Source organism: Bos taurus, chromosome 11 (genome assembly GCF_002263795.3).
Source record: "Bos taurus isolate L1 Dominette 01449 registration number 42190680 breed Hereford chromosome 11, ARS-UCD2.0, whole genome shotgun sequence".
In the NCBI taxonomy this organism is placed as follows: domain Eukaryota; kingdom Metazoa; phylum Chordata; class Mammalia; order Artiodactyla; family Bovidae; genus Bos; species Bos taurus.
This window is the reverse complement of record NC_037338.1, coordinates 9,580,421-9,605,936: the sequence shown is the minus strand read 5'-3', so window position 1 is coordinate 9,605,936 and position 25,516 is coordinate 9,580,421. Positions and strand designations below refer to the sequence as shown.

The window sequence follows — 25,516 nt, the reverse complement described above, 5'->3', positions numbered from 1 at the left end:
CTTTTCCAGTCCTGTGGCCACTGCTGATTTTTCCAAATTTGCTGGCATATTGAGTACAGTACTTTCACAGCATCATCCTTTAGGATTTGAAATAGCTCAACTAGAGTTCCATCACCTCCACTAGCTTTGTTCCTAGTGATGCTTCCTAAGGCTTACTAAGGCCCACTTGACTTTGCATTCCAGGATGTCTGGCTCTAGGTGAGTGATCACACCATAGTGATTATCTGCATTGAGAAGATCTTTTTTGTATAGTTCTTCTGTGTATTCTTGCCACCATTTCTTAATATCTTCTGCTTCTGTTAGGTCCATACCATTTCTGTCCTTTATTGTGCCCATCTTTGCATGAAATATTCCGTTGGTATCTCTAATTTTCTTGAAGAGATCTCTAGTCTTTCCCATTCTATTGTTTTCCTCTATTTCTTTGTATTGATTGCTAAGGAGGGCTTTCTTATCTCTCCTTGCTATTCTTTGGAACTCTGCATTCAGATGCTTATATCTTTCTTTTTCTCCTTTGCCTTTTGCTTCTCTTCTTTTCATAGCTGTTTGTAAGGCCTCCTCAGACAGCCATTTTGCCTTTTTGGATTTCTTTTTCTTGGGGATGGTCTTGATCCCTGCCTCCTGTACAATGTCATGAACCTCCATCCATCATTCTTCAGGCACTCTGTCTATCAGATCTAATCCCCTGAATCTATCTGTCACTTCCACTGTATAATCATGAGGGATTTGATTTAGGTCATACCTGAATGGTCTAGTGGTTTTTCCCACTTTCTTCAATTTAAGTCTGAGTACTTAAATTGGCAATAAGGAGTACATGATCTGAGCCACAGTCAGCTCCCAGTCTTGTTTTTGCTGACTTTATAGAGCTTCTCCATCTTTGGCTGCAAAGAATATAATCAATCTGATTTCGGTGTTGACCATCTGGTGATGTCCATGTGTAGAGTCTTCTCTTGTGTGTTGGAAGAGGGTGTTTGCTATGACCACTTCGTTCTCTTGGCAAAACTCTATTAGCCTTTGCCCTGCTTCATTCTGTACTCCAAGGCCAAATTTGCCCATTACTCCAGGTATTTCTGACTCCCTGCTTTGGATTCTAGACCCCTATGATGAAAAGCACATCTTTTTGGGGTGTTAGTTCTAGAAGGTCTTGTAGGTCTTCATAGAGCCATTCAACTTCAGCTTCTTCAGCATTATTGGTCAGGGCATAGACTTGGATTACTGTGATATTGAATGGTTTGCCTTGGAAATGAACAGAGATCATTCTGTCATTTTTGAGACTGCATCCAAGTACTGCATTTTGGACTCTTTTGTTGACTATGATGGCTATTCCATTTCTTCTAAGGGATTCTTGCCCACAGTAATAGATATAATGGTCATCTGAGTTAAATTCACCCATTCCAGTCCATTTTAGTTCGCTGATTCCCAAAATGTCAATGTTCACTCTTGCCATCTCCTCTTTGACCACTTCCAATTTGTCTTGTTTCATGGACCTAACATTCCAGGTTCCTGTGCTATATTGATCTTTACAGCATTGGACTTTACTTCCATCACCAGTCACATCTACAACTGGGTGCTGTTTTTGCTTTGACTCCATCTCTTCATTCTTTTTGGAGTTATTTCTCCACTGATTTCCAGTAGCATATTGGGCACCTACCACCTGGGGTCTTTCAGTGTACTATCTTTTTGCCTGTTCATACTGTTCATGGGGTTCTCAAGGCAAGAATAGTGGAGTGGTTTGCCATTCCCTTCTCCAATGGACCACGTTTTGTCAGAACTCTCCACCATGACCCGTCTGTCTTGGGTAGCCCTACATGGCATGGCTTATAGTTTCATTGGGTTAGAGAAGGCTGTGGTCCATGTGATCAGATTGGTTAGTTTTCTGTGACTATGGTTTTCAATCTGTCTGCCCTCTGATGGAGAAGGATATGAGGCTTATGGAAGCTTCCTGATGGGAGAGACTGACTGAGGGGGAAACTGGGTCTTGTTCTCATAGGCAGGGCCATAATCAGTAAATCTTTAATCCAATTTTCTTTTGAAGGGCAGGGCTGTGTCCCCTCCCTGTTATTTGACCTGAGGCCAAAGTACAGTGGAGGTAATGAAGATAATGGTGATCTCCTTCAAAAGGTCCCATGCAGGCACTGCTACACTAAGTGTCCCCCACCCTGCAGCAGGCCACCACTGACCCATGCCTCCACCAGAGACACTGGACACTCCCTGGCAAGTCTGGGTGAGGTTCTTGTGGGGTCACTGCTCCTTTCTCCTGGGTCCCGGTGTGCACAATGTTCTGTTTGTGCCCTCCCAGAGTCTGTTTCCCCAGTCCTGTGTAAAAGTGAAGTAGCTCAGTCATGTCCGACTTTTTGAGACCCCATGGACTGTAACCTACCAGACTCTTCTGTCCATGGGATTTTCCAGGCAAGAGTACTGGAGTAGGTTGCCATTTCGTTCTCCAGGGGATCTTCCTGACCCCGGGATTGAACCTGGGTCTCCCACATCACAGGCAGACACTTTACCATCTGAGCCACCCTTCCATGCTTCTTAACTCTGAAGTCCTGTTAACAGTCCATCAGGATCTCTTAGGAATTCTCTACCTTGTGGGGGAGACTGAACACAAACTCCATGATTCTATAGAATGTAACATAACTCTATAGAATGTAACTTTATAGAAAGTAACATGACTTTGTAGAGTGTGGCTGATTTTTCCCAGGGAGACTGGCCCTGGAACCTGTATCAATTTGAGATGTTTCCCTCCAGTATGGGGAGATAGGAATTTTTAAAAAAATAGCTATTGGGGAATGCACTATATAAATGCAATATGACCCAGATTTCTCTTTAAATTCCTCCCCCCCCCTGCCAGATTTCTGTTTTAAAATGAGAAATAACATTATTTCATTCACCTTATTCATTAATAACAAACAATATTTTCAGGCAAGATGGTAGCTTCAAATTGTAGTCTCTATGCTGCTGTCTGCCGTACAGAGGCCAGGCTGATTTGGAGTGTGTGTGCAGGATGAGTCTTTCTGCATGGAATAAAATGCTTTAGTTCTAATAAGGCTGGAGAGCATCTATGTGTGTACTGTAAGTAGATGACCAACTTGGCTTGGCTTGCCTGGAATTTTCCTGATTTTAAAATGAAAAGTCCTACATTCAGGGAAGCCCCCCCATTTGTTCTAGACAAATGAGTATGGTTGTTCACCCTAGATTTAGGGTTGCTATGAGCTTGTTTCTCTTCCCAGCTGTCCCCTCTTTCATCGGCTATAATAGGGCTGATTGTACATGATTTCAAATCCATTCCTTTGAGTCAAAACTTTGTCCCATATTAAAATGTAAGCATCTTTGAGAAAGGTGACCCATTAAACTACTAAAGCTGGAAGCAGCATTCTACACAGCTAATCACTCCCTCCTCTTGAAACAATTGTCTTCTTCCTCATGGAAATGCAAATTAAGATGATGACAAGATAGCATTTTATGTTTACTAAATGTAAAAAATAGAGAAGGCAAAAAATAAAGAAGTCTGACAATACCAAGTGTTGACAAGGACATGGAACACTAGGAATTTTATTTACTGCTGGTGGGTACGTAGGTTGGTACACCTACTTTGAAAAATAATTATATAAACATTATCTTATAAAGTTGAACATGTGCAAACTGAAGTTAGTTTCATTTAAAGATGCCCTAGAGAAACTCTTCTACACTTGGGCCTCAGGAATCATTCACAATAATTTCAGAGTAAAAAAATACTGTCTGTGGGAGAGGGAGAGGATGGGAAGATTTGGGAGAATGACATTGAAACATGTAAAATATCATGTAAGAAACGAGTTGCCAGTCCAGGTTCCATGCACGATACTGGATGCTTGGGGCTAGTGCACTGGGACGACCCAGAGGGATGGTATGGGGAGGGAGGAGGGAGGAGGGTTCAGGATGGGGAACACATGTATACCTGTGGCAGATTCATTTTGATATTTGGCAAAACTAATACAATTATGTAAAGTTTAAAAATAAAATAAAATTAAAAAAAAAACACTGGAAACCACTTAAGTGATAACAATTAGGAGAAAGGATAAATGAATTAATGGACTGCTAATGGATTATGTTCCTGGAAGCTTTTCCTGAGCTCTCCATATTGTCTCCTGTGTGTGTGCTCAGTGGCTTCAGCTATGTCTGGCTCTTTGTGACCCCATGTAGCCCACCAGGCTCCTCTGTCCATGGGGATTCTCCAGGCAAGAATACTGGAGTGGGTTGCCATGCCCTCCTTCAGGGGCTTTTCCCAACCCAGCAATGGAACCTAGGCCTCCCGCATTGCAGGTGGATTCTTTACCAGCTGAGCTACCCAGGAGACCCTGTCTCCTACCAGGAGCTGACTGTGGCTCAGATCATGAACTCCTTATTGCCAAATTCAGACTTAAATTGAAGAAAGTAGGGAAAACCACTAGACCATTCAGGTATGACCTAAATCAAATCCCTTATTATACAGTGGAAGTGGGAAATAGATTTAAGGGACTAGATCTGATAGAATGCCTGATGAACTATGGATGGAGGTTCATGACATTATACAGGAGACAGGGATCAAGACCATCTCCAAGAAAAAGAAATGCAAAAAAGCAAAATGGTATGAGGTCTGAGGAGGCCTTACAAATAGCTGTGAAAAGAAGAGAAGCAAAAAACAAAGGAGAGGAGACAGGGCTTCCTGGGTAGCTCAGCTGGTAAAGAATCCACCTGCAACGCAGGAGACCTGGGTTCCATTGCTGGGTTGGGAAGAGCCTCTGGAGGAGGGCATGGAAACCCACTCCAGTATTCTTGCCTGGAGAATCCCCATGGACAGAGGAGCCTGGTGGGCTACATGGGGTTGCAAAGAGCCAGACATAGCTGAAGCCACTGAGCACACACACAGGAGACAATATGGAGAGCTCAGGAAAAGCTTCCAGGAACATAATCCATTAACAGTCCATCCTCTTTTCTTTCTCATTATTATGTCCATTTTTTTTTTTTTTTTTTTATCTCAGCTCTATGTTCATCTCTCTTTCCTCCAATAATCAAACTCATATCAACCAACTCAGATTGGAAAGCTCATCCACATCTACTGCATTGCCCCTTCTGGAAAGTCTGAATTTTAACCTGGGCCTCCTGATAGCAAGTGAACCACTGCTCTATTGGTGAGACTACTATTATTAGAGCAGGGAAATGTTCCCAACTAGGAGTGAGAAGGGCTCCTTAGATCAGCCAAGGAAGGCCCCTGACCACCACCAAGGAGGAAAGAACCGAGATTATTCGTTTAAAGTGCTTAGCATAATGCCTGGCTCATATAAGAACTCGACAAAAACTTAATGTCATTCAAATTAATATGATTTTCATTTCTCTTAGTTTCCCTTTACTTTCACTTTATTATTTTCCTCTCTATGAAGACTCTTTTTCTAGGCAAAATGTCCAAAGACATCTTGGTTTGCTTTTCTATGTTCTGCTCCAATTGGTTTGCTTTCCCACGTTCTGCTCCAATATGTTCCAATTACACCATCTATGCCACTTCCCAAATCATGGAGGTAGCACAGAGATGCAACCAGCGCCCTAGTCAGGATGTATTCAGGGGAACTGAGGGTCCTCTTTGAGCATCAAAAAAGCAAATAGTCACTCTATATGCTTTTCAAACCATAAATATTCTTTGGCTTCAGTCTGATACTCATACTGTGTGCAAAATGTTTAGCACCATGACTTGTCTCCTATAGCTTCTTAGTGAGAGTTCTTTTTTTCTTTTTTTGTAGTTCTTACACTACCTACCATATTTTTAATCTATTTAGTAACAAATCCTGAAGATTCTCAGGATTATTATGGGGAAAAGAAGGCAAAATAATTCTAATGTTCATGTAAAGTGAACATAAACATTGAATCATACGCCCACGAACTCTCTAACAAATGCATTAAAGCATCAAAATCCTGTCTTTGCTTGAGGCCTTACCAAACAAGATAAAATATTTGCAAATCATATACCCATCAAGGGGTTAATATCAAAAATATATAAGGAGCACTCAGTGTAAAAAATGTGATTTAAAAATGGCCAGAGGACCTAAATAGACATTTTTTTCAAGGAAGACATACAGCTGGCCAACAGCCATACGAAACGATGCTCAGCATCAATAATCATCAGGGAAATGCAAGTCAAAACCACAGTGAGATAACACCTAATGCCCATTAGAGTAACTGGCATCAAAAAGGCAGGAAATAGCAAGTGTTGGAGAGGATGTGGAGAAAAACTCCTGTGCACCATTGGTGGGAATGCATATTGGTGCAGCCACTGTGGAAAACAGTATGGAGCTTCCTCAAATGAAATACAAGTAGCAATCCACTTCTGGGTATATATCCAAAGAGTATGAAATTTTTACATTTCCTAAGCAGTTGTGTCACCTCAGGCAGGTTATTACAATACAAAGTGCGGAGCAGGTCGTGAGAAGTTGGTGTCCTTCTCTATTTATCAATCTACTTATTAAAGTAGTGTTGATTTATGATATTATACTAGCTTCAGGGGTAGAGCATAATGATTCAGTAGCTTTAGAATATTTTATACTCCATTATAAATTATTACCATAGATAATGGCCATAGTCCCTGCTCTATACAATAGATCCTTGTTGCTTATCTATTATATATATATATAGTAGTTTGTACATATAGTAATTCATATCTGTTAGCCCCATACTTCTAATTTATCCTTTCCCCCTTCCCTCTCCCCTTTGGTAACCATTAGTTTGTTTTCTATATTTGTGACGGAAGTTGGTTTTGAAATAGTTAAGCCGATCTGTCCGCAGATCACAGCACTAGAGAAAGTAATTACTCCTCAACCTATTACTCACGTTTCAGGATTGAGGCAAAGATAATCCTTACTGAATTTAGAAATCAAAATGGGATTATTTCTTTCTAATAGCATAAATATTTATAGGAGCATAAGGCATATTTCAAATGGCTAAAACACTGAATGTCTTTTTGTATGAGATGAGGAAGAAAAATGCAGTACTCGGTAACTCTATCTTGAGAAAACAGCTAAATTCCCCAAAGGCACACAGAGCACATGCATAAAAACACACTCATATACACATACACTATCATCTTTTCCTCTGAGCACTCATCATTGATATACTCAGAAATAGCTATTCGCTTGGACTTTCAAAAATTACTCATCCGTTGGGCCAGTTATGACTACACTTTACAATATTTCTAACTCAGAACTTTAGAAATTATTGAATTACCCACCATACAATAGCATTTTTACCTGGCTCAGGAAGATGATGAGCTGTCTAGAGTCATCTCTTGGTTTAGGGAGGAAAACTTTTAACTCTAGAGGACAGAAGACCAGACCTTCAATTTTGGCTCTTCTATTCACTAACCTGGAGAAGGCACTGGCGACCCACTCCAGTGCTCTTGCCTGGAAAATCCCGTGGACGGAGGAGCCTGGTAGGCTGCAGTCCATGGGGTCACTAAGAGTCAGACATGACTGAGCGACTTCACTTTCACTTTTCACTTTCATGGATTGGAGAAGGAAATGGCAATCCACTCCAGTGTTCTTGCCTGGAGAATCCCAGGGACGGGGGAGCTTGGTGGGCTGCTGTCTATGGGGTCGCACAGAATCGGACACGACTGACACGACTTAGCAGCAGCAGCAGCATTCACTAACCTGTGAGTTTGAATAAGTGTTTCATTGTTTCATACTTCTAGACAAAAATAATAGGAGTATTCGTTACCTCTTAGGATTGTTGTAAGGATATATGGAAGTTACCAATGTCACCAACCAGACCACCTTACTTGCCTCCTTGAAACCTGTGTACAGGTCAAGAAGCAACAGTTAGAACCAGACATGGAACAAGGGACTGGTTCCAAATTGGGAAAGGAATACGTCAAGGCTGTATATTGTTACCCTGCTTATTTAACTTATATGCACAGTACATCATTCGAAATGCCAGGCTGGATGAAGCAGAAGCTGAAAGTAAGATTGCTGGGAGAAATAGCAATAACCTTAGATATGCAGATGACACTACCTTAACAGCAGAAAGTGAAGAGGGACTAAAGAACCTCTTGATGAAGGTGAAAGAGAAGAATGAAAAAGCTGGCTTAAAATTCAACGTTCAAAAAATGAAGACATCTGGTCCCATCACTTCATGGTAGATAGATGGGGAAACAATGGAAACAGTGAGAGACTTTATTTTGGGGGGCTCCAAAATCACCGCAGATGGTGACTGCAGCCATGAAATTAAAAGATATTTGCTCCTTAGAAGAAAAGCTATGACAAACCTAGACAGCATATTAAAAAGCAGAGATATTATTTTGCTGATAAAAATCCATGTAGTCAAAGCTATGGTTTTTCCAGTAGTTATGTTTGGACGTGAGAATTGGACCATAAAGAAGGATGAGCACCGAAGAATTGATGCTTCTGAACCTTGGTGTTGGACAAGACTCTTGAGAGTCCCTTGGACTGCAAGGAAATCCAACCAGTCCATCCTAAAGGAAATCAGTCCTGAATATTCATTGGAAGGACTGATGCTGAAGCTGAAGCTCCAATACTTTGGGCACCTGATGTGAAGAGCCGACTCATTGGAAAAGACCCTGATGCTTCGAAAGACTGAGGACAGGAGGAGAAGGGGGTGACAGAGGATGAGATGGCTGGATGACATCATTGATTCAATCGACATGAGTTTGAGCAAACTCCAGCAGACAGGGAAGGACAGGGAGGACTGGGGTGCTATAGTCCATGAGTCACAAAGAGTTGGACATGACTGAGGGACTGAACAACAACAAAAGTCTAAAATCCAATGATTTTTAAATTTTCTTCATAGAATATCTATTTCTTAATTTTCTGAGTTTTGTCTTTGTTATAAAGAAGAAGTGTTATTCACTTTAATTTTCTCAAAGATTATTGCTGAGATAAGCTATTTTTCTTTAATAAATATTATTTTTGTCATTTATTGAGGCAAATATATAATACTTCCCTTTGACCAATTAATTCGATAAAATAAAATAACAATTTCCTGATAACTTACTAACCTTATTTGCTGGAAAAGTCATGCTCAGAAAATAAAACATTGCTATTTTAACACAATTTTGAATTTTTGGTGTGAATCTTATATCTATAGTTTGTAATGAAATTAAGCTGACTGTTTATTTTTGGATCTTACATTTTACATTTAGATCATAGAAATTAACAAGTTGTCCATATGGTTCTGAACTCATTAAGAGCTTACGAGGTATTTAAAAGAAACTGCACAGATTTTGATTCTATTGCCTTTTATCAATGTAACTTTTTAGCAGTATTTTCATTCCTCTTTTCTCAAGCTGCAGCAGTGTGATTATTTACAGGTTTGCAGAAAATAGTGCATTTTATCTTACACTCTAATATGCATTTAGGCCTGGTTTTGCTTTCTCTTTCCCAGTAAGTTCAGCAGCCTCTGAAACTTATTGTGACAGCACCAAAGAATCCCAGACTAGGTGGTCCCATCTTTCTCAGGGGCGCTTTCACCTCCTGATCAGGGATTGCCACATGGATTGCCCCTGACTGTCCGTGGTGGCTGCTGCGTCCTCTTTGTCTCTATCTGTGCACTGTCTACCAATAGTGAAATTTGTGGCAGTTTTATGACAGCCTTTCTAGTTTCTACATTAATGTAGGCTTCTTTTTCTCCTCCTTCTGTAGCTTTTTTTTTCTGGGAGTCAGAGTTAAAGGCTTGTTTTCATGCAACTCTTTCCCCCTAAAATGTCAATGCACTATTCATTATTGAATTAACTGCTTTCCATCAACATTGGTGACAACACCAGGAATGCTGGGCTGTATGGCTGTATAAATGTAGTGGGTGTCAGGGAGGAGATTAATCATAGCAGCTAGAATAAACAATCCTGGAACCACAAATATGCTGACACCCTTTTGGCTGAGAACTTGAGTAGCTTGGCAAAGAAGCTACATTTTTTTTTTTCACATTATTTCACAAGAATGTGGAAAATCAGGGAGTAACACCACAGGTACTTTTTCCAGTATTCTTTCTTTCCTTTTTATTCTCTATCAATTAGTTGATTTTTAATTTTCAATATTGTTAATGAAAGTAAAGAATACATATAAAAATAAAAATGTCAGGTAAGATGATGAGTCATGACATACAAAAGACCAAATGCTATAAGTGAAGACAGTCTTCTGTTATCATTGGTTCTAACAGAGAATTATATTAGAGTTAATATATCCACATTCATATACATTTCCACAAAATCTTCAGGGAATTAGAGTCATTGAGTGATGCTGTTTTCTGACATAGCTTCCCTTTCCAGAACTATTGATGATATTTGGAATCCAGAATAGCCACATCTTACTTCATGCTAAAGCTTTACCACAAGGTTATGTGTTAAGAAATTTAATTAACAGAAAATGACATATAACCAATATTATAAATGATTCAGGGAAGCTGAAATTCCCCGGGCTATCTAAATCTCATTCTGTGGGGGTATATTTCTCATTTTTCATCCTTATTTCTTGGCTATGTTGCTGACCCTCTGATGAAGAGTCCTCATTCATCTTCCTTGTCCTCAGGAGTATCGCCTATAACCCCACAGGACCACGGCAACTCGACAGTCTGTATAGCATCCTCAAGAGTGTGCTTGGGTCCAAATAACTTTGCAAATTACTGAATCTGCATTTTGCGAAGCCAAATATCTCATCTTTATACTTTCTTTTCTTTTTAATATGCTTTTTTTCTCCACCAAGAAGAATCACTTTTGGTTACCCATGCAATTCTTCTTCCTCACCAATCACTCCATCATTATAGAAGTTCCTACATAGTATCACAGTTTCACTAGAGGGGCCACAGCTACCAACTTGCTAAAATTATGGCAGGAATCAATTGTAAACTATGACAATATTGCATTAATAATAAGCCCAAGTCTTCACTTTCATGAATGTTAGAATGTTTGAACAGCAGTCTGTAGTTGCAGATTGTAGACATAAACAGTGATGGCAGAGGACATTAAACCTGTCCCTGCAGGTATCTAAGGATATAGCTAGAAGCAGCATACTTATGAAGTTTGATGTTTTATCTTACTAGTCAGCTACGAGAAGCCACTGGAGTAATCAATTTTCATAGCAGTTTAGCTAACAAAACTATTATTTACAAATGCACACACACATATATTCACATCAAATTGTAGAAACATGTTTAATGACACATGAAAATAATAGGAAATTTTTTATGATATGGTAAATGAATTAAGCAGAATATAAGATAAATATAAAAATTATGAAAAAATTCAACCCCACTCCTAATAAGAAACATGTGAAAGTGAAGTCACTCAGTCATGTCCGACTCTTTGCAACCCCATGAACTGCAGCATGCCAGGCCTCCCTGTCCTTCACCAAGTCAGTGATTCCATCCAACCATCTCATCCTCCTCTGTCATCCCCTTCTCCTCCTGCCTTCAATCTTTCCCAGCATCAAGGTCTTTTCAAATGAGTCAGTTCTTCGCATCAGGTGGCCAAAGTATTGGAGCTTCAGCTTCAGCATCAGTCCTTCCAGTAAATATTCAGGATTGATTTCCTTTAAGATTGACTTTTTTTGGTCTCCCTGCTGTCCAAGGGGCTCTCAAGAGTCTTCTCCAACACCACAGTTCAAAAGCATCAATTCTTTGGTGCTCAGCCATCTTTATGGTCCAACTCTCACATTGATATATGACTACTGGAAAAACCACAGCTTTGACAATATGGATCTCTGTCAGCAAAAAAAAAAATATCTCTGGTTTTTAATACACTGTCTAGGTTTGCCATAGCTTTTCTTCCAAGAAGCAAGCATCTTTTAATTTCATGGCTGTAGGCACTGCCTGCAGTGATTTTGGAGCCCAAGAAAATAAAGTGTATCACTGTTTCCATTGTTTCCCCATCTATTTGCCAGGAAGTGAGGAGACTGGATGCCATGATCTTTGTTTTGTGAATGTTGAGTTTTAAGCCAGCTTTTTCACTCTCTTCTTTTACCTTCATAGAGAGGATTTTTAGTTCCAGGAAATAACAACCCACTCCAGTATTCTTGCCTGGAAAATCCCATGGACGGGGGAACCTGGTAGGCTACAGTCCATGGGGTAGCAAAGAGTCGGACACGACTGAGCGACTTCACTTTCACTTTCATTTTTCTCTTTCTGCCATTAAAGAGGTGTCATCTGCATGTCTGAGGTTATTGATATTTTCCCAGCAATCTTGATTCCAGCTTGTGCTCCATCCAGCCCAGAATGTCACATGATGTATTTTGTATATAAGGTAAATAAGCAGGGTGACAATATGCAGCCTTGACGTACCCCTTTCCCAATTTGGAACCAGTTCCTGTCATGTTGTAACTATTGCTTCTTGACCTGCATACAGGTTTCTCAGGAAGCAGGTGAGGTAGTCTGAGATTCCCATCTCTTGAAGAATTTTCCACAGTTTGTTGTGATCCACACAGTCAAAGGCTTTAGCATAGTCAATGAAGCAGAAGTAGTTTTTCTGGAACTCTCTTGCTTTTCCTATGATCCCATGGATATTGGCCATTTAGAAGCTCTTTATGAACTCTTATGGAAAGATGTCTAAGATGTATTAAGTTAAATAAAAAGGTACAGAACAATACACATAATAATCTTAATTTGTGTTACAAAAATGGCAACAATCTTTATTTGTGTTGACCGGTATGTACACAAGACACTTCAAAAGAAACTAAGAGCAATAATTCCCTGGATGGAAATTCATCAAAATGTTTGAGCCTTTATAAATGATGGGAATACGGGTGATTAAAGAAATTGTTAGAATTTTCACCGTACTCTGTAATTTATTCGTAAAGTTTTAAATGATTACCAAAGAAGATTAACCAAGTTTATGTGCAACATTTTGTAATCCAGATGTATGTACTTATGAATAATAGCAGCAGGGGATGAGTACTATGGAAGAGCCTATGGGCTTGTTCTCTTATTAACATTGTCACATCCCTCCGAGCTCAATAATTTGTCTTAAAACCCTTAGACCAATTGGAAAAATTCCAAGTCTCTGCAACATAGGAGTCAGCAAGGCAAAATGCAAGTAAACATGAGAATGAGGTAGGCCCATTGACACTTTGGCTTATCCAGAGATGAGTACCTATGATTATCACTCCCAGGAAAAGCCCCACACCTTAGAAGAAATTTCTTATGGAGGACATTTTGGGATTATCCCCATCGAAGCAGTTTCTTGAGAGTTTGTAAAAGCAACCGCCTTTGAATAGCATTCAATTTTAAGTTAAATAAAAATGAAGCATACTTCCATAGGACTTCCTTTGTGTTCCAATGGCTGAGACTCCTATGATTCCAGTGCAGGGGGCCCAGGTTCAATCCCTGGTCAGGGAACTAGATCTCACATGCTGCAACTAAGAGTTTGCATGCTGCAACTAAAGATCCCGCATGCTGCAACTAAAGATCTTGCATGCTGCAACTAAAGATTTATGCTGCCAAATGAATAAATATTTTTAAAAATGAAACATACCTCCAGAAAAAGTGCATAAACCAAACTTCCTGGTATTATGAGTAATTTTAAAGCAAACACTCATGCTACTACCTATCACTGAACTGAAGAAATATGCCATTTCCTCAGAAGCACTTCCATGTGTCCCTTCTTGATCACATTCCTTTCCTTCCCTTGAGAGATAATCATAGTCTTCATTTTCATGGTGACTACTTCTTTGCTTGACGTTGTAGTATTACTACCTATTTATGGAATTAATAGTTTCTTCTTTTCCAAATACCACAAAATGTTTTCCAATGTGGTTTTATCAATGTATGCTTGTGCTGCTCCTGCTGCTAAGTCGCTTCAGTCATATCCGACTCTGTGCAGCCCATCAGGCTCCTCCATCCCTGGAATTCAACAGGCAAGAATACTGGAGTGGGTTGCCGTTTCCTTCTCCAATGCATTCATGCACACTCAGTCGCCTCAGTCATGTCCAACTCCGTGCAACCCTATGGACAGCAGCCTACCAGACTCCTCCGTCCACAGGATTCTCTAGGCAAGAATACTGGAGTGGGTTGCCATACGCTTCTAGCAGTCTACAATAGGTTCTTCACCAAAAGTTCTAAATGCTTAGCTTAGTCAGACTTCTGAACATTTGTGAGTCTAATGAGTAGGCAGGAAGGTTTCATTATGGTTTTAATTTGCATTTCACTGGTGACAATTGAAGTTTTGTGCCTCCTTATAAATTAATTGGTCATTTAGATATCTCTTTTTGTGAGGCACATGTTCAACACTTTTGCCTATTCTTTTATTGGGTTATTTTTCTTTAAAAGTGTTTAATGTAATCCATGTATTAATAAGAGTCTAAATGATAAATGATCAGGGTTAGAGGTTAACCATGCAGCCAGAAGGCAAATGTAGCAAACTAAGATTTTCACAAAATCTTTTAGTATAATTATCTGGCAGAAGTTATTCATCAGACAAATGGGCCTAAACATTTGCCCACCACACTGTCTGCTGCCAGTCTGCCCACCATCTGCCAATGACATGTACTCAGATCAATGAGTGATGCTAACTGCAGTAGATAACATTCACTAGACTCTTCGCAATGTGCGTGGCACTAGCTAAGCACGTATCTTTATTAGTTCTGTCAACACCTCTATATGGACTATACTATTAGTCTTAGAAGCTTGAATAACTTGCATTATGACTCAGTTTGAGAGTTTTGTAGCTGGGAGTTGATCCCTCATTTAACTGGAGCCTATGCTGTTATCCTAATTATACTTTGTCTCAAAGCAAAGTTTCCTTCAGGTTTCAGATTTGGAATTATCACGTATTGTGGAAATTGCAATCATTAGTTTTAACAGAAGAAAAGAATATAACTATGTGCTTAGTTTAGAACTGGTAAAATTTAAGTTGCCTAAAATGTATCATAATGCATTATGGCAGATACTGACAAAAACAAAATAGGTTGGCATAAAGCTTACACTTATGTTTGTAAGACAATACGTGCATGGCAAATATGGACTCTTTCAACTTGTTACTGCATCTGTAAACATTTTTATACATCTTGAATAGATAAAATCAGAGTCTCTTAATCTAGCCTCATATTTTAGGTTAAAATTATAAAATAAACAATAGCAGCAAACCTAACCATAAGTCCAATAGCAGTTACCCTAAATTCTTGAAAGGTAACTTGAAAAGACAGCCTAAAACGTTGAGTCTCAGAGGGACTTCCTATTCATTCAGTTCAGTTCAGTTCAGTCACTCAGTCGTGTCCAACTCTTTGTGACCCCATGAATCGCAGCATTAGTAAGCATAAAACAGCAAAGTGTTTAAAGGTGAAACACTAAACACTACCGTTTCTTGAATGAGGTCATAGACATCTATGAGAAAAGAAACCTTTATTTCTAAGTTAAAATTTGAATTTGTTAGAAGACAGAAGAACTGTGCTTATTTGAAACAAAAAGCTGAAGAAAGGTGTGATCAGACTTTGAAAAGATCACAAGAGCTAAGAACTGAACTCCAGTTCATGAAGTTGATGGCAATTTCTGAAGCAGTTTATATAAAGAGCTTTATTTCAGAGGGCCACCCCACCTTTGAGGGAACCTTCTGGCTTGAACATGTTCATGGGTCCTGAACAGCTTGTAAAGCTATGCTCTTTCTCCTGCTGTGACTCTGTTCAGGCTTGTAGTTTCACTTGAAAGAAAAATATTCACTACCTCCTAGGCTGAGTGTTAATCCTCCCACCGCTTGATCAGTTAAATCCCACTGTCTGTGTCTGGAAGGCAAAGTCTGAGCCTTACATATTGCTTTCTGGTAAGCCACATTGCTTGGCTTGTGCACAAGCCTTACATATTGCTTTCTGGTAAGCCACATTGCTTGTTCCATTCCATGGAACAGGTGCAGCAGTGTGACTCTGTGCAACAGGCTTTTGGACCCTCAATATAGGGGGCCAACAGGTACAGTGTTTCATTTTACCACTTAAGAAGTTCAAAGGTCTATAATGATTATACTATCTAATGAATTTGTTTCAATAAAAATATTTTTCATATGGCACTGAATAGTTTACAAAGTGAGAATATATTCTCTTGTTTGCTGTTCAAAATGATTGTTTACTGGAAGGAGTGCCTTATTATGCTCCATTTAACAACCAGGGAAGACTGTGATCTTGCCCAGGGTCACATAGCTAGTTAACTGGCAATCTTGTAATTAAATCCAGATCTTCTGGATCCTAACCAGTGGTCTTTTACAATTCCCTTAATAAACCCAAGGTTGGAAAATTATAGAGGTCTTTCAAAAGGAATCACATTATCAATGTGCTTTGAGTTCAGAAAACTGGTGTAATATAAATGTCATATTTCTGCTCACTTGGAACAAAACAAAGAAAAGACCATTTTAATGTTGCCTCTAAGATAAGAACTCTCAGAAAAATATGCCAGAATAGCTTCAAAAAACCCTAAATGTGGCCAGTCAAGTCCCTGGAAGAGAAGTAGGTCTGCCTGTTGGGGACCTGTAACTCGTATGGTCTCAATGTGCTAGCCTTGCCTTCCATGCATTTCACATGCATGGGTATTTTTTCCAGCTGAAAAATCCTGGAAGGTAGGTGTTTTGGTTTAGTTTTCCCCAGATACAGATCTTGAGATAAATATTCAAGTGCAAATGACTTATTTGGAAGGAGAAACGACAGTAGGGAAATCAAAGGCTGTGTCACTGAGCCAGCTATCACCAGGGTGACTGGAGCTTAATTGTAAGAGGAAACCCTGAACACAGTAAACACACACCCCACAGAGACATCCCATCTGAAGGGTGAGGGAGCTGGCGTGTTCATATGCCAACTCCCGTCAGTCATTTTTTGAGAACTGCTGGGAGTAAGGGTTGGTGTTAATTCCCTCACTCTCTGGCATGCTGTGCAAGAAGGCAAAGTGGCATTCTATAGGTGAAGAAGAGACTTCAAGGCAAAGGAATGCAGACATTGGCAGGGCAAAGTAACTGGTTTTTTAGCATTCATTTGGTTCATTGGCAGGAAGAATATGGAAGTGCACCCAAATGACCCAGGTCTTATACTACAAGACTTTTCATTCAAAGTCCAGAATAGTATTGGGGACATAATAGTTCCCTCATAACTATGGACATACCAACCTGAAATCAGAGTGGTTGTGAGAAATACTTACAGATACAAATTAAATCCTGATCAACAAAAGAACATGGAAAGAAAGAAGGAACAAGAGAAGGCAAAGAAGGCGCTGGGAGTCGTCTCTACTCACACTTTCTCATAAATCTTGTTGGGATGCTCTGGCCATTCGATCATGCACACCACTCTGTTGGGCATGGTCTCCGTGGTTGAATAGTAGCCCTGAGGGAAGGCCAGGAGGAGAGCCAGGATCCAGATGACACAGATGACCACCTTGGTGGCTGTGGCCGACAACCTGGGTTGGAGGGGGTGGATGATGGCCATGTACCTGGAATGGAGAAGAAAGGACAAAATTCCAGTTTGGTCACCAAAATCTGCATTAGGGATATGCATTGTTCCTGCCCAGTGAAAAATTCCTTAGAAACCCTTTGAGTCCTGGTGATTTTTATGACTATTCTAACCTTAAGCTATGTGATTTTTATGACATGAATGCAAAAACTTGTAAGAAAAATCAGCCAGGTGTTTTAATATTTTAGAACCCATCTGGCACTTTCCAAGGAGAGACATTCTCACCCTTGTAACTCTTATGCTAGGCGCACGATGCCCCAGTATAGGTTGGTGGCTTACAGCAAAATCAGAAAAATAAGAACAATTTGTGAATTTATTCAACACAAAGTCTATATCTTTTTTAGATTAAGGAATAATCGTGATAGAAATAGTAGTTTTTAAAGTCCCCGTATGACGGTTTAAAAGGCTAGCAATCCTGTACAGGTCCATACAATTTGAAGGCAAGTGAATGTGTATGAATGAGAAAGCAGTGACCTAAAGCCAACAAAAAGCAATGGTTCCTGGAGAAAACTTCACCAATTCAGTGTGGTTAAAATAAAAAGTATGCTTCATGAAAAGAAAGAGACTCCACCTTCTGAGACAGACACACTTTTGCATATTAAAGGCCAGGGTGGATGAAACCTTTTGCAGGAAGAGTGAAGGAAACCGAAGGATGACTTCAGGCCTGGAGCCATTTCTCCATCTCTTGCTTGGTATTGAACAACAAATGGTGTCATCTGAATGAGTGCGCACATCCAGATTTGTGTGTTGCTTTTCAAATTCAGCAGAGTTTAGAAATAACAAATATTCCAATCAGCATTTCATATCAGTTATAATCATATCAATTCTGCCTATTGCATTTAAAAAGTCAAATACCTTTTAAAGAATAGGTTTAGCCCAGTCCCATAAGACTACTACCCTGAGCTACTGAGGTGCACGGTGGGCAGGAACCAAGCAGCCTGGGGTGGAACATAGCCCATGCCCCTTCTGGGGTGCTGCTCCCTTCCCCCAGGTTGTAAGGACTCCTGACTGGAAGTCAGGAAGCTTGTTCTTGAGAGGGTGCTGGACTCAAAGTGGCCACTGTCAAGTACTCCTACCTCACTGGCCTAGATACAGAGTCCTGGCAGGGGGAAAAGGAGCCATGCCTCACATCCTTTCCCATCCCTTTGTTACTATTTTGCACTCTTAATACCTGCCAATAACTACTGTCTACACTGAAAAACAATTTCCTTTCTTGCAAAGTTCATAGATCCATCCCTTTGAATTATGTCTTATACTGCCTTTGGGATTTAGGTATCCAAGAAAATCTCAGAATCATGCATTTAATTCTCTGACATGCAGGTGTTTCTGACTTCCATGGGACTGAAAAGTCAATGGAGACAGAAATGAGCAGACAAATAGAATAGCTGCCAGCTGTCTCCATGTAATTCTCTTTTACAGTGTTCAGAATCTAGCATCTCTAGGCTGATCCAATTCCTCCTTCCCCCCAAATCCCAACCTCTGATAACCATAAATCTGATCATTTTTTTCTATGAGTTTGTTTTTGTTTGTTTTTGAAGTATAATTGGCCTACAACACTATGTTCATTCTTGGTATACAACACTGTGATTGGATATTTGTGTGCAGTTTAAAATGATAACCTTAAGAAATCTAGTTACAACATGTCACATACAAATATATTACATAATTATTGACTCCCCACACCGTATATTTCATACCCCTGTCTCTACTCTTGTTTAAATATTACAGTCATTGTGCCCCTCCTTTGCCAAACACAGTGTCAGCATGACCCTGAAAACTTTATCACCTATTTGGGAAATAAAATTATGCCTTAACAAAAAGACACTAAAGGGAAGTAGACTTGAAGTCAGGAGAGGGTTGAATCAGAAAGAGACTTGCAAAAGATTGTGGTGGAGGTGAGTAATAATCTATAAATCTCTTGGTTGAGTTGGCGGCTATAAAGTTTGTCACTCAGCTGCCAACTACAGAGCATCAAAAGGGCAAAAACAACTCTCAACATGCAGTGAATCAAACATTGTCTGGCTACTTCCAAGGGAGGTTCAGTGTACTGCAGACCTGATGACCTTCCATACTTGCGGTGGTATTCTAAAAAGAATCTTGAGAAGTCTTGAATTCTCTCCTGGTTCTGCCTCTTTTTTTGCTGCCTGACAGCAATAAAGTATTGGTTTCCTCTTAGGTCATGGAATGGTTGTGGCAACCCTAGAATCAGAGCCAAAAGAGGTAGATTTGTGCAACTACTATTGTCTTGGTGGCTGCACAGGTGCAGGAGGGCCTAGAGGAGCTATCCCACATTGAAGGTGAGGAAGGGCAGTGGTGAGGAGATACCCCTCATCCAAGGTAAGAGAAACCCAAGTAAGACAGTAAGTGTTGCAAGAGGGCATCAGAGGGCAAACACACTGAAACCATACTCATGGAAAACTAGTCAACATAATCACACTAGGACCACAGCCTTGTCTAACTCAATGAAACTAAGCCATGCCCGTGGGGCAACCCAAGATGGGCAGGTCATGGTGGAGAGATCTGACAGAATGTGGTCCACTGGAGAAGGGAATGACAAACCACTTCAGTATTCTTGCCTTGAGAATCCCATGAACAGTATGAAAAGGCAAAATGATAGGATACAGAAAGAGGAGCTCCCCAGGTCAGTAGGTACCCAATATGCTACTGGAGATCAGTGGAGAAATAACTAGAGAAAGAATGAAGGGATGGAGCCAAAGCAAAAACAATACCCAGCTGTGGATGCAACTGGTGATAGAAGCAAGGTCCGATGCTGTAAAGAGCAATATTGCATAGGAACCTGGAATGTCAGGTCCATGAATCAAGGCAAATTGGAAGTGGTCAAACAAGAGATGGCAAGAGTGAATGTCGACATTCTAGGAATCAGCCAACTGAAATGGACTGGAATGGGTGAATTTAACTCAGATGACCATTATATCTACTACTGTGGGCAGGAATCCCTTAGAAGAAATGGAGTAGCCATCATGGTCAACAAAAGTCTGAAATGCAGTACTTGGATGCAATCTCAAAAATGGCAGAATGATCTCTGTTCGTTTCCAAGGCAAACCATTCAATATCACAGTAATCTAAGTCTATGCCCAACCAGTAACACTGAAGAAGCTGAAGTTGAATGGTTCTATGAAGACCTACAAGACCTTTTAGAACTAACACCCCAAAAAGATGTCCTTTTCATTATAGGGGACTGGAATGCAAAAGTAAAAAGTCAAGAAACACTTGGAGTAACAGGCAAATTTGGCTTTGGAATACAGAATGAAGCAGGGCAAAGACTAATAGAGTTTTGCCAAGAAAATGCACTGGTCATAACAAACACCCTCTTCCAACAACACAAGAGAAGACTCTATACATGACATCACCAGATGGTCAACACCGAAATCAGATTGATTATATTCTTTGCAGCCAAAGATGGAGAAGCTCTATACAGTCAGCAAAAACAACACTGGGAGCTGACTGTGGCTCAGACCATGAACTCCTTATTGCCAAATTCAGACTTAAATTGAAGAAATTAGGGGAAACCACTAGACCATTCAGGTATGACCTAAATCAAATCCTTTATGATTATACAGTGGAAGTGAGAAATAGATTTAAGGGCCTAGATCTGATAGATAGAGTGCCTGATGAACTATGAAATGAGGTTCGTGACATTGTACAGGAGACAGGGATCAAGACCATCCCCATGGAAAAGAAATGAAAAAAAGCAAAATGGCTGTCTGGGGAGGCCTTACAAATAGCTGTGAAGAGAAGAGAAGAGAAGTGAAAAGCAAAGGAGAAAAGTAAAGATATAAGCATCTGAATGCAGAGTTCCAAAGAATAGCAAGAAGAGATAAGAAAGCTTTCCTCAGTGATCAATGCAAAGAAATAGAGGAAAACAACAGAATGGGAAAGACTAGAGATCTCTTCAAGAAAATCAGAGATACCAAAGGAACATTTCATGCAAAGATGGGCTCGATAAAGGACAGAAATGGTATGGACCTAACAGAAGCAGAAGATATTAAGAAGAGGTGGCAAGAATACACAGAAGAACTGTACAAAAAAGAGCTTCATGACCCAGATAATCATGATGGCGTGATCACTGACCTAGAGCCAGACATCCTGGAAGATGAAGTCAAGTGGACCTTAGAAAGCATCACTACGAACAAAGCTAGTGGAGGTGATGGAATTCCAGTTGAGCTATTCCAAATCCTGAAAGATGATGCTGTGAAAGTGCTGCACTCAATATGCCAGCAAATTTGGAAAACTCAGCAGTGGCCACAGGACTGGAAAAGGTCAGTTTTCATTCCAATCCCAAAGAAAGGCAATGCCAAAGAATGCTCAAACTACCGCACAATTGCATTCATCTCACACACTAGTAAAGTAATGCTCAAAATTCTCCAAGCCAGGCTTCAGCAATATGTGAACCGTGAACTTCCTGATGTTCAAGCTGGTTTTAGAAAAGGCAGAGGAACCAGAGATCAAATTGCCAACATACACTGGATCATGGAAAAAGCAAGAGAGTTCCAAAAAAACATCTATTTCTGCTTTATTGACTATGCCAAAGCCTTTGACTGTGTGGATCACAACAAAGTGTGGAAAATTCTGAAAGAGATGGGAATACCAGACCACCTGACCTGCCTCTTGAGAAATTTGTATGCAGGTCAGGAAGCAACAGTTAGAACTGGACATGGAACAACAGACTGGTTCCAAATAGGAAAAGGAGTACAGCAAGGCTGTATATTGTCACCCTGCTTATTTAACTTATACACAGAGTACATCAAGAGAAATGCTGGGCTGGAAGAAACACAAGCTGGAATCAAGATTGCTGGGAGAAATATCAATAACCTCAGATATGCAGATGACATCACCTTTATGGCAGAAAGTGAAGAGGAACTAAAAAGCCTCTTGATGAGGGTGAAAGTGGAGAGTGAGAAAGTTGGCTTGAAGCTCAATATTCAGAAAACGAAGATCATGGCATCCGGTCCCATCACTTCATGGGAAATAAATGGGGAAACAGTGGAAATAGTGTCAGACTTTATTTTTTTGGGCTCCAAAATCACTGCAGATGGTGACTGTAGCCATGAAATTAAAAGATGCTTACTCCTTGAAAGGAAAGTTATGACCAACCTAGATAGCATATTCAAAAGCAGAGACATTATTTTGCCAACAAAGGTTCGTCTAGTCAAGGCTATGGTTTTTCCTGTGGTCATGTATGGATGTGAGAGTTGGACTGTGAAGAAGGCTGAGCGCCAAAGAATTGATGCTTTTGAACTGTGGTGTTGGAGAAGACTCTTGAGAGTCCCTTGGACTGCAAGGAGATCCAACCAGTCCATTCTGAAGGAGATCAGACCTGGGATTTCTTTGGAAGGAATGATGCTAAAGCTGAAACTCCAGTACTTTGGCCACCTCGTGCGAAGAGTTGACCCTTTAGAAAAGACTCTCATGCTGGGAGGGATTGGGGGCAGGAGGAGAAGGGGACGACAGAGGATGGGATGGCTGGATAGCATCACTGACTCGATGGACGTGAGTCTGGGTGAACTCTGGGAGTTGGTGATGGACAGGGAGGCCTGGTGTGCTGTGATTCATGGGGTCGCAAATAGTCAGACACAACTGAGCGACTGATCTGATCTGATCTTTTGAATTTGGCCAATGACTGAACCTGGATGGTCATGGCTAGTGTCTTTTTGAGTGTTTGCATTACTGTTGCAGAATTGTTTACTGAAGCATTTCCCAGAGAAAAAATCTTTCATCTCCAATGCTGGACCTGCAGCCATAAAGATGCCTGTCTCAGCTTCAGCATCTCCCAGGCTCCTGCTTTCACTGTAGCTGTGCATTCTCAGACTTCACAGGAGCTTAAGGAGAATGCATAAGGGAGAACATAGTAATTACACTGTCCCTTTTGGATGTTATCTCAAATACAAAGTCTTAATTTACTTTTCAGTTCAGTTCAGTCACTCAGTCATGTCCAACTCTTTGCAACCCCATGAATCGCAGCATGCCAGGCCTCCCTGTCCATCACCAACTCCCAGAGTTCACTCAGACTCACGTCCATCCAGTTGGTGATGCCATCCAGCCATCTCATCCTCTGTCATCCCCTTCTCCTCCTGCCCCCAAGCCCTCCCAGCATCAGGGTCTTTTCCAATGAGTCAACTCTTTGCATGAGTTGGCCAAAGTACTGGAGTTTCAGCTTTAGCATGAGTCCATCCAATGAACACCCAAGACTGATCTCCTTTAGAATGGACTGGTTGGATGTCCTTGCAGTCCAGGGGACTCTCAAGAGTCTTCTCCAACACCACAGTTCAAAAGCATCAATTCTTTGGCGCTCAGCTTTCTTCACAGTCCAACTCTCACATCCATACATGACCACTGGAAAAACCATAGCCTCGACTAGACGGACCTTTGTTGGCAAAGTAATGTCTCTGCTTTTGAATATGCTATCTAGGTTGATCATAACTGTCCTTCCAAGGAGTAAGCGTCTTTTAATTTCATGGCTGCAATCACCATCTGCAGTGATTTTGAAACCCCCCAAAAAATAAAGTCTGACACTGTTTCCACTGTTCCCCATCTATTTCCCATGAAGTGATGGGACCAAAGGCCATGATCTTCATTTTCTGAATGTTGAGCTTTAAGCCAACTTTTTCACTCTCCTTTTTCACTTTCATCAAGAGGCTTTTTAGTCCTCTTCAGTTTCTGTCATAACTGTGGTGTCATCTGCATATCTGAGTTTGTTGATATTTCTCTTGGCCATCTTGATTCCAGCTTGTGCTTCTTCCAGCCCAGCATTTCTCTTGATGTACTCTGCATATAAGTTAAATAAGCAGGGTGACAATATGCAGCTTTGACATGCTCCTTTTCCTATTTGGAACCAGTTTGTTGTTCCATGTCCAGTTCTAACTGCTGTTTCTTGGCCTGCATATAGATTTCTCAAGAGGCAGGTCAGGTGGTCTGGTATTCCGATCTCTTTCAGAATTTTCCACACTTTGTTGTGGTCCACACAGTCAAAGGCTTTGACATAGTCAATAAAGAAGAAATAGATGTTTTTCTGAAACTCTCTTGCTTTTTCAATGATCCAGTGTATGTTGGCAATTTGATCTCTGCTTCCTCTGCCTTTTCTAACTCAGAACAAATGTTAAAACATAAGTAAATGTAATCTAATACTCATCCTCATGCCCAACCTGGTGATATACCACTTAGAATGTAATGTGACTGGGGCTTAACAGGGATTGCATCAGCATATTGGTGCTGTAGTTCCAAATAGGTGGCAGAAAGCCATATTTTATTTTTATTGCAAAAACTGCAATTTGGAAGCCCATTTCAGTTAACTCTGCCATTTCTTAAGTGTAGGAGATATTTCAGTGACAGATGAAAGTATTGTACATAGAAAGCCAGAGGAAATAAAAAAGATTAACTTCTAAAGTCAAACATGTATATTTTCATTTGTATGAAATAGAGATATTTATAAATCTCTCTCCTCTTCTTTCTTTCCCCCTTTCTTCTTTCTCTTTCAATTCTCACTTCTGGGGCTTATGTGACACACTTCTTTCTTAATTACCTCAAGTCTAGTACCACTTGAATGACTTGTCTGTAGATGGGTGAACATTTTCTTTCTAGCAGTCCATTTGTAGTTTGGATTCCATTAACATATACTTATATATTTATTTGTAACCACCCTGAATAATTCTTGCTTATTCAGTTGCAAATTATCACAGAGTAAGTGCTGCAAGCCCCAGGAAATTACATTCAATAAATATTTATTGACTGCATTGTGCTCATGAGACTACAAGGCAGTCAATGAAATGTCTTTCCAGTTTATGCATTAATCATCAGGCTGTCAGAGACTGTCCAGAGGCTGTGTGGGAGGTGGGGTATGTTCTCCACTTCAGGCTGTTTCAGTCCTATGAGGGCCATCGGCTCTGATTTGAATTGTATGTGGCCTCTCAGATGAAAACTTGAGGTTCTATCTTCCTTTTGCATGATTTTGCTTATAAAAAGAGCTCTCCATCTAGCCCCTTAAATCTGGCAAAATACAAGTTTGCATATCTTAAAAATCACAGAGTGAAACAACCTTATTATGAGAAAGGATTCTTCTGACAAGCTGCAGTATCATCATA

The 25,516-nt window shown here is 40.3% G+C and overlaps 1 protein-coding gene across 1 annotated transcript in view; it reads right to left on the bottom strand.

Annotated features, from left to right (window-relative positions):
* The window catches only part of TACR1 (tachykinin receptor 1), a 189,523-nt gene that overhangs the window by 65,640 nt on the left and 98,367 nt on the right, over nt 1–25,516 (bottom strand). Inside the window, exon 2 of the mRNA XM_002691188.6 lies at nt 17,203–17,397. Within this exon, the coding sequence (XP_002691234.1) occupies nt 17,203–17,397 (195 nt within the window). The remainder of the gene's footprint in view (nt 1–17,202; nt 17,398–25,516) is intronic.